The sequence below is a fragment of the Talpa europaea genome (genome assembly GCF_964194135.1).
Source record: "Talpa europaea genome assembly, chromosome: 2".
Taxonomy (NCBI): domain Eukaryota; kingdom Metazoa; phylum Chordata; class Mammalia; order Eulipotyphla; family Talpidae; genus Talpa; species Talpa europaea.
This window is the reverse complement of record NC_140068.1, coordinates 87,899-96,491: the sequence shown is the minus strand read 5'-3', so window position 1 is coordinate 96,491 and position 8,593 is coordinate 87,899. Positions and strand designations below refer to the sequence as shown.

The 8,593-nt window shown below is 53.7% G+C and overlaps 1 protein-coding gene across 3 annotated transcripts; it reads right to left on the bottom strand.

Moving 5' to 3' along the window:
• Positions 1 to 1,532: 1,532 nt before the first annotated feature.
• Positions 1,533 to 8,220, bottom strand: PDCD2 (programmed cell death 2; the record flags this gene model as incomplete). Of its 3 annotated transcripts, XM_084259685.1 has the most annotated exons (7): positions 1,533 to 1,894; positions 3,784 to 3,897; positions 5,524 to 5,627; positions 6,760 to 6,888; positions 7,197 to 7,439; positions 7,938 to 8,031; positions 8,131 to 8,220. In XM_084259685.1, the coding sequence occupies 7 exons, from the start codon at positions 8,218 to 8,220 to the stop codon at positions 1,736 to 1,738; spliced, it is 933 nt and encodes a 310-aa protein (XP_084115811.1). In that variant the 3' UTR covers positions 1,533 to 1,735. The 3 variants fall into 3 exon arrangements, with proteins under 3 accessions (XP_084115811.1, XP_084115809.1, XP_084115810.1); XM_084259683.1 differs by having other exon boundaries at positions 7,938 to 8,220; XM_084259684.1 differs by having other exon boundaries at positions 1,533 to 1,882; positions 7,938 to 8,220.
• Between the last annotated feature and the right edge of the window lie 373 nt (positions 8,221 to 8,593).

Below are 8,593 nucleotides of genomic sequence, written 5' to 3'. Positions count from 1 at the left end.
TGTACTGTTGCTACTGTCAGGGTGTTTCTCTCTTATTTCCTGCAAGTTGGTGGCCACGTCCAGAGGCCTCACCCCTCTGTAAAGACCAGTTGTCAAAGCACGGGGAGTGGTGGGTTCGAGCGTCTGGTGATCACCCATATACTCTGCCCCACAGTTGGTGTTGACTACTTTATGGTGTTTTTAAATGTCTTGACATTTCTAGAGGGAACTGAGTTCCCTGCTGTATTTATTTTGCTTTATTATTTTTATCACCAGCTGCAGGTTGACACTGGGACATTTTCTGTATGGTGGTTTAGTCTGTCTGCAAGTGGGCAGGCCCAGCGAGCCTCGCGTGGTGGGGCCACACATCTGAGGACAGCTTGGCTGGCAACTCCCAACACGCCCACAAGTGTTGTCCGGTGAGATCTCCAAGTAGACCCTCCTGAGTTTGCTTAAAAAGTGCTCAGCAGTCAGGACACTGCTCTACACTGTAAAGCTTCCTAGAACACACCTGACTGTAAAAAATTATTCATAGTCTGAGGCAGGGAAGGCCCCACTCCTCCAGTTTTCCAGAAGCCATGGCGTCTTACCACGACTCCCACCCTCTCTTGTCCCAACTTTTAATGTAGCCACCGAGATTCTTACTGAGCCCCCCAGCTTCAAGACTGCGCTTTACCTCAAGAGCGTCGGCCTAACAAATGCTGTTTCCCCAATGAAGACTATTTTATGTGCATATCTCTTTGAGTGTACACATGGGACACACTCACCTGGTGGACTAACAGGCCCCGATTTTGACCGAAAAAGTGAAACAGCCAGTGGCAGCACCACACAGGCAGCATATGCGAATTAGCAGGGATACGAGGCTGAACCAACGATGTCTAAGGGAAGCAGCACGAGAAAGTTTTAAGAAGTGCTTTTAGGCACTCATCAGCAATAGCATCTCTCCAGGCCCCCTTGGCCCGGTGGGGTGGGGGTGGGGGGGCACACATGTACCCCACACCTGAAAGCTGCCCCCAGGGTAGCTTTGTGTATGAACACAATGGATGAGAAAAGTGGGAAAAGCACTGCTCCCACCCCGGCCTGTCTGTCCGCAGGGCCACTGCTGACCAAGGCCAGCGGTGATCAGAGCTTCTAATCCAGTTTCTGGTTCCAAATCTTTTTCCTCCTGGGCCTACCACCAACTCCGCTGCTGCTTCAGCATTACTGGGTATCCCCCTTGCGATACTCACCGGCCTCGTGCCCAGCACGCCCCTCTCCTGCCCTGGCCTCCGTGACAAGAGCACCGTGACAAGCTGCTGGTCGTCAGGCAAGTCTCAGGCTTTACAGATGTCTCTGTAGGTTTTGACTTTGTAAACGGTGGGGGGAAGGATGCAAATAACCCCCTTTTTTTTTTAACAAAGCGATCATCACACATTGTAGTTCCACCGCACACAGGTGACCATTTCACCTGACTGGCTCTGCGTCGTCCCGGGTTTATTTCCGCACACATACACGTATACAAGTCTTTTTTTTACCAAAACAGTCTACCAAGAGCAGCGTCTGGTGCTAGCGGTGATGCTGAGGCTGCCCTCTTTTTCTGGTGTGCTGGCTGAGCTACACCGTTAGGCTCAGGGACGGACACTCCTGGACACCCATCTCGCTCACATCTACACACTGAATAACACCCGAGCCCTCACTGGGCCTGTACCTCCAGCGTACTGAGCGGGACAAGTCCCAGACCCAGGACCGCAAGGCCCTGCCTCACGCTGGCCTGTCCCTACGGTGCAGCTGTCACATCTTGCTTCCACACAAACTCCTCCGCATAGCCAGTACCCAGTCTGCAGCTTTCCGCACAGGTGAAGATGGCCAGGACACCCCAGTCCACGCTCCTGCCCAGTCTGTCAGCCTTCAGGTAGTAGAGCAGTTGGGGCATGACCTGGGAAAAGGATGGCGGGGTCAGAGTATGCCCTGGGCCAGGTGCACCCACCACTCTGGGCGGCCCTTCCCTCCCACACAGGCAGCGGCTGGAGCCAGACATTACGCGACTAACACGTTAACCCAACTCCGTGCCTCTGGGAAGGAAGTTCCCGAGAATAAGAGCAGCTGATCCACCTGGCCTAGCTGTTAAAACAAATTATTTTTATTAGTAATGATCACCAGGTAGGGCTGAGACTTCTACTTGGGCAACTTCCACTTTGGGTCACTGACAACTGAATAGCAGATGCATCACTATGACTGGAGAAACACTAACCGGTAGGAATGACACCAAGTGATAACTCTGGAGATGAGGAGGAGCTCAGAAGTCACACGGTCCAATGGAGCAGCACTGAGGCCTGTCTGCCCACCTGAGGAAGTGCTTTATGCCAACAGGGCCAGCTCAGCCTGGGCGTCTGCTCTGAAAGCAGTAGCTGCGAGCAGGTTTGATAGCCCCAGCACCAACTCTGCCCAGGAAACAGGCTGCCAAGCCCACAGTCCAGAAGCAATTCCACCAAAGCCAATGGGTTTTGATGCTAAAACTCTCTAGAGAAATTTCTTTCTTTCTTTTTTTTTTTTTTTAAAGATTTATTTATTCATGGGCCTTCCCTGTGGCACAGCGGGTTGAGCGCAGCGCTGTGAAGCTGTCCACAGCCTCTGCAGCACGGGTTCCGTCCCGGTCGGCGAGAATCCCACATGGCATGGCAGACCTCTCCTGTCCTGCCCGCTGCTCCCCTCAGCAGTGTATTTTGGTCCTTCTGCCTGTTCTGCTCCCCGCTCTGTCTCTGGTGAATCCTCTCACCCTCCCACGCCTCTGGCCTGTACCCCAGTTCTTGGATACAGAAATCTAAAAAAAAAGATTTATTTACTCTTGCATACAAGAACCGGGGTACAGGCCAGATGTGCGGGAGGGTGAAAGGATTCACCAGAGACAGAGCGGGGAACAGAACAGGCAGAATGTCTGAAATACACTACTGAGAGGAGCAGTGGGTGAGGCAGGAGAGTTCTGCCACGCCATGTGGGATTCTCGCGCCTCTACAGCGCTGCACTCAACCGCCTGCGCCACCAGGGGAGGGCTAAGAAATTATTACTTAATGATTACATTTATTTGTTTTCTCATAAATCCACAAACTAAGAATAAACTTGAGGGTTCTGAGACACTCCTTCCTTACAAAGTACCCAGGCAAAAAAGGACCAAGAAGAGCTGTTATTTAAATGGCAAAGGTAACAACAGAGGCAGTAATAAGTGTCACTGCAGTGGGAGGGAGTCTGGGTGGTGTCACTACATTTAAAACCTCACTGCAGTCAACAAATGTAACAACCCTGTCAACAAGCAGTACCAGGGAGAGCAGGCTACTCAGAAGGCAGCAACAACTGGATGAGGCAGCAAAGGACAATTCCACTCGGGGAAAGGAGAGGCGAAAAGAGATTCTCACTGCAGGGCACCCTTGGAGACACCACACTGACCCCCTGCATACACTTGCTGTCCCTGGCGCCCATAGGACTGGTTCCGGGACCTTTTGAGAACACCAAGACCCTCAGATGAGGATCAGCGAGCTCCTTACAGGGTGTGATGTATTTGTGTGTGACCTAAACACACCTTCCCATTCACTTTAACCGATGGACAAGTGACTTGGTGGCACGCCGCGTCCTTATGGGAACAGATGGGGCAGAAGATGCACCTCAGTGGCCTAAACGCAGAGCTTGCGCTCCTGAGCCCTGGCTGGTGGGCTGCCTGTGGCCGTTGTGGAGAGGAAGGGCTAGAACACATTTCTTTGGTGTTTTTTTAATGTTTAAAAACACAAACCAGGGTGATTCTACATGAACCACGGTTCTTACTTCAGGTCCTACCTGAAATTCAAATATTCTCTTGGCACCACAGGGGCAATCAGGAATGTCCTTTTCTTGAGGGATATTCTCGCCAGAAATCCAGATGGGGGCAATCCCTCTGCCGTACCTGAGGATCTAAAATCAAGCAGGACCACGTTTACACCAGCAGCTTCTCACGAGCCGTGTCTGGTGGCGCGTGTGCCTGACCGGCACGCGGAGGTGCTATCTGGAGGAGCTAATCGGAAGGGCAGTTCGGTGAGTGCGTCTCATCTTCATCAGCGGGGCTGACCTGGGCTCCGAGCTGTTAACTAAAGCTGGAACCTGAATCCTGTGGGGGAGTGTGAGGGGACTAAGAAGAACCCTTTTGCCCAGCCGCCAGGCTCTGAATCTAAGGTGCTGCCAGACTCTGCTCACCTTTGCGCGGGTAGAAGGAAACGTCGGTCTAAAAACCATGAAACAAAGTGAGGCTTCTGGGCTTGGGGGGTGGGGAGGAGGGCTGAAGTGGCACAAGGAAGGGGCGGTGGTGGGAAAAGAAGGAAAGCAGCACGACAGCCTCTCCTTGCGCCAGGCCTGCTGCCTGGCTGTGCCCTTCCCTGGGGCTGGGCGAACCCTGCTGATGTCTGGGTCCTGTCCCGCAGGCCTCTTGTCCAATCTAGGTGCCAGCAAAAAATTAAGAGAAGTACCAACCCAGCAAAGTCATTCAACAAAACAAGCAAGAACAAGACAAAGCAAACTTTTTCAGGCAAACAAAAGCTGGATTCATCACCAGTCCTACAAAAATTAGTGAAAGTTACTCACACAGAAGGAAAGTGGTAGATGGGAGACCCTGGCCCACCAGAAAAACCTCCCAACTTTACAGTGTTGATGTTTCCTTCTATCTTTAAAAGAAAAACTAATGTTTAGAGCAAAAATACATGTCACCGGGTCTTGGGGCACAGGCACGCAGCGGTAAAACACCAGATCCCCACCATGGGGGTGAGACACCGGCGCCCAAGGGGGTGCGGGAAGGCAGGCTGATGAGCTGGCGCCGGAACCCCTAAAACCCTCCATGACTTTTAAAACTCTCATTAAGAGGCAAATAAAAGCTTATGCAGCAACCATATGCCTTCCCTCTATTGGTTCAACGGCACAGGCGCCCCAAACCCACCTCTCACCGTGCAGGCCTACCTGGCTTCCTCCCAAGCCCCCAGATATTTATCTGACCCAAGGTAGTTTATGGGGCATTACTGAGCTGTGTTGTGTGAGTGATGTCTGCCGTCATGGAGGACGAAGAACACTTGGAATCCCCCTGACCCTTCACCACCCCCCCGGACCCTTCATGCTGCTGATGAAACTGCAATGCAGAAGTCCCTCACGGGACTCAAGGGTTAAAAAAACCTGAATCATCCTGGCAGCAAAGCCCAAAAGACACTTTTCACAGAAAGTATCTTTGTGTTATTATGTCATGTTGACTTTCTGAGTTGAAGATCCTTGCTGGGAAAATGGGTGAAAGTATCTTTTTATTGCCATTGGTCCCTAAACTTCCCTGCCACAGGCAATGGCTTCCCTCACCGCCTATCACTGACGCGCTCTTTAGAAGGTGAACCCACTAGGGTGACAACGTGGCCCTCGTGCCCCTGCAGTGGCTGCTGTGAGGGTAAACGCCTTTCCATGGAGACAACCTGTGTGAAGGGCTGCGACCAGAGTCACCTCTTCTCAGGAATCACACCCTTAGAACACCGTCTCAAAGAGCCCAAGAAGGAGCTATGAGTTCTGACTTACCTGTTCTGGCACAAGGTCTATTTTAGTTTTAAACTTCTGGAAAATCTTATCTTCCTTGGATTCATGTTTTGCCAGGGAATCCAATTCTTCTTCAGGAGTTTCATCTGAAAAGTCAATGCAACTATTATGGCAGCAGGAACAACCCAACGCCACAATCACACACGTGGGGAAGCCAGTTTCGGCAGTCAGCTGAGGAGGAGCTGCGGGGAGGCCCGTGGCTTTCCCCTCACTCACTTAGGTAAGTGCTCTCCACCTCTACTGGGAAGCGTTACCCACTCCTGGCTCCTGGGGCACACCTTCCCTCCAAGCTTCAGACTCACGAGCGAACCCAGGTGCTGAGGGCAAAACTGCACGTGCTTCTCCTCACTCCTGTTCTCAGGGCATCTGTCTCGTGTCTTCCTACCTCTTCCTGTCTCCTCCGTTTCTCCAAATGGCCACTGGCTCAGCCCTCACCTGCACACTGAGGACCTGGCCCCAGGTCACTACAGGGACTCCCCTCACCCTGGCACTGCAGACCCCAACACAATCCTCTCCGTAACATGGACCCAAAGACGACTGTGATATCCTCTGAGTATGAACTATGAACCAGGAAGCTGACCTCATCCAAAATTTGATTCTGACACTATAGTTATAGTTTTGTGTGGGTTAAGAGCTCATGTTCTACAGTCAATGAGCTGTAAGCTCAAACTCTGGCTCTGAAATTTAAGAACTCTGGTCATTTGTGAGACCAAATAAATTCCTCCTAGAACCTCAAATTACCTCACAAGTGTGGTGGAGTTTCCAATTTATTGTGCTGCTGTCAGGGTTTTAATGGTATCATGCAAAAATAGTGGCAGCTACAGAGTACGTGTTGCGTGAGTGCTGGCTAGCAGGTAATCTGGAGGCATCTGGCCAGCACGCACCACCAGGGTAGGAGCAGGTCTACAACACCTGGTGCCTACAACTGCAAGGTAAAGAGAACGTGGCTGGCAAAGGCCCTGTGGCCTGCCACAAGCCACCTCCGCGGAAAGCGCTCCGGAGCCAGGCCAACTGACCGATCTCCAGCACCTCGTGCGGCCCGACCCAGGTATCACCCGGCTACGTCCTCTGACGCAAGGGAAGGGAGGCAGAGGAAGCATGTTTTCCCCTAAGGCGGCCTCCAAAGTCAGTCTTTTCCTCTCAGCTCCTCTCGACACACTGAGCCCTTTCAGGCGTTATGATCAGTCACTTAACACAGTTCCCAAGCCGACCCCTTACCCATGTTCCCTGCGACCTCTGCCTCGTCTTCATTTTCCACTTCAGGTACTACTTCATCTTCTGTTTCTATTACGATTTCATATTCTGGAAAAAGGAAGTTGTGGTCTGGAACTGTGCCACCCAAATTTTCTGAAACAAAAAAAGGTAACTGCCATCAGTAAGAGTTCAGTGATCACTTAACTCTGAAGATGGTCTGACCGTTCCCCGTTTCTAAAGCACGCCCCGTGCAGAAAGTTTCCCCAGTGAACCAGCACATGTTGAGCTGAGGGTCATAAATGAAACTCCAGACAGCATGGTCCGGGCATGGCTGATAGGGCAGGGCCCTGCTTCACAAAGATGCCCGGTAAAGGCGTCTTTTCTAACCTCATGTGCATAAAAGACCTGGACACTGTGAAATGGGGCATAAATTTAAAATGATAAAAAATAAATTGACGTACCTGACTCTGCACAAGCCTGCTTATGTCCCAGCCTCCAGTCGAGAGTCTGGTGCTCCTTGCTGCAATAATGTGCCTTGTGGCACCTGGAGCAGGTTTTGGGGCCTAAACAGCCACAGACCCTGCAGAGATGAGGCCCGGACTGGAGCTGCAGGCATGGGGAGTCCCCCGTCTCTGGGGGAGGGTCCTCAGAAGGCGGTTCATATGAGAAAAAATCATTTTTCCTGGGCAGCTGATTCCTAAAAACTATTAAAAAATTAAAAGGAACGTTATGCATATATTAAGTAAAAGACAGTGATTCCAAAATTGCAGTCTACCTGCAAGACTGAGAAGATACTCATTCCTTACATAAAAGGAAATTTTTGCCATTGATGAACCCATTTTCTGGGAAGAGATTTTGAAAAGACAGAAATAAAACTTTTAAAAGCCCGGAAACTACAGCTTTTGAGCAGGTTCAAACTGACCAAATTAATAGACTGTCCATCAGTCACACAACAGGCGACCGCTATCGGGACCCAGCCGTGGGAAAATGAGCCCCCCCTTCCTAACACCGATCGATCCCCAGAGAGCCGGGGGCGGGGGTCGCCTAGAGCAGCAGCCAAGGCGGAGCGTGGGGGACAAGAGGGGCTGCGGGGCGGGCGGAGGCGGACGCGGCAGACGGCGGCTCCCGGCGCGGGGGACCCGGCCCCCGCGCCCCGCCCGCGGCCCCCCGCGCCCCGCCCGCGGCCGCCCCCCGCCGCTCACCGCGCAGGCCGGCGCAGCAGGGCGGCGCGCGGCAGCAGAAGAGGAAGAGGCCGCGGTGGAAGGCGTCGGCGCGGCCGGGCAGCGGCGCGTACAGCTGCAGCAGGAAGGCGAGCGGGCGGCCGCACTGCGCGCAGGACAGCGCCGCGGGCCCCGGCAGCCCCGCCGCGCCCAGCCACGCCGGCCGCCCGCCCACCTTGCTGGGGAACTGCTCGCGGCGCAGCCGCCACGCGGGCGCCGCCTGCGCCAGGCCCAGCTCCGCCGGCTCGGGCCGCGCGGCCGCCATGGCGCCAAGGCGGAAGCGGCGCCCGAGCGCGAGGAGCCGCCGCGCACGGGGGCGGGGCCAGGGCGGCGTGGCCCCGCCCCCGGCCGCCCGCACGCCGTGACGCCAGGCGCGCGCCGGCCGGCGGGGGCGTCGCCAGGGGCGCCCTGCGTCGCGGCTGCCCCTGCGTGGGCCTCGACAGCCGCCCCGAGAGTTTACCAGACGCGAGTCCCCGCAGTGGCGCCTCTGGCAAGCAGAATATCCAGAGAACATAAAAACGTAGTTAAATTATTGAATCGCGCGTTCTAGACTTTCTTACCTTGAGGAAACAGGCGTTTGCGGCTCCATCACGTGGAGAGCAAGTAGACTCCGCGTGAACGTTGCCTGGACACCGCCT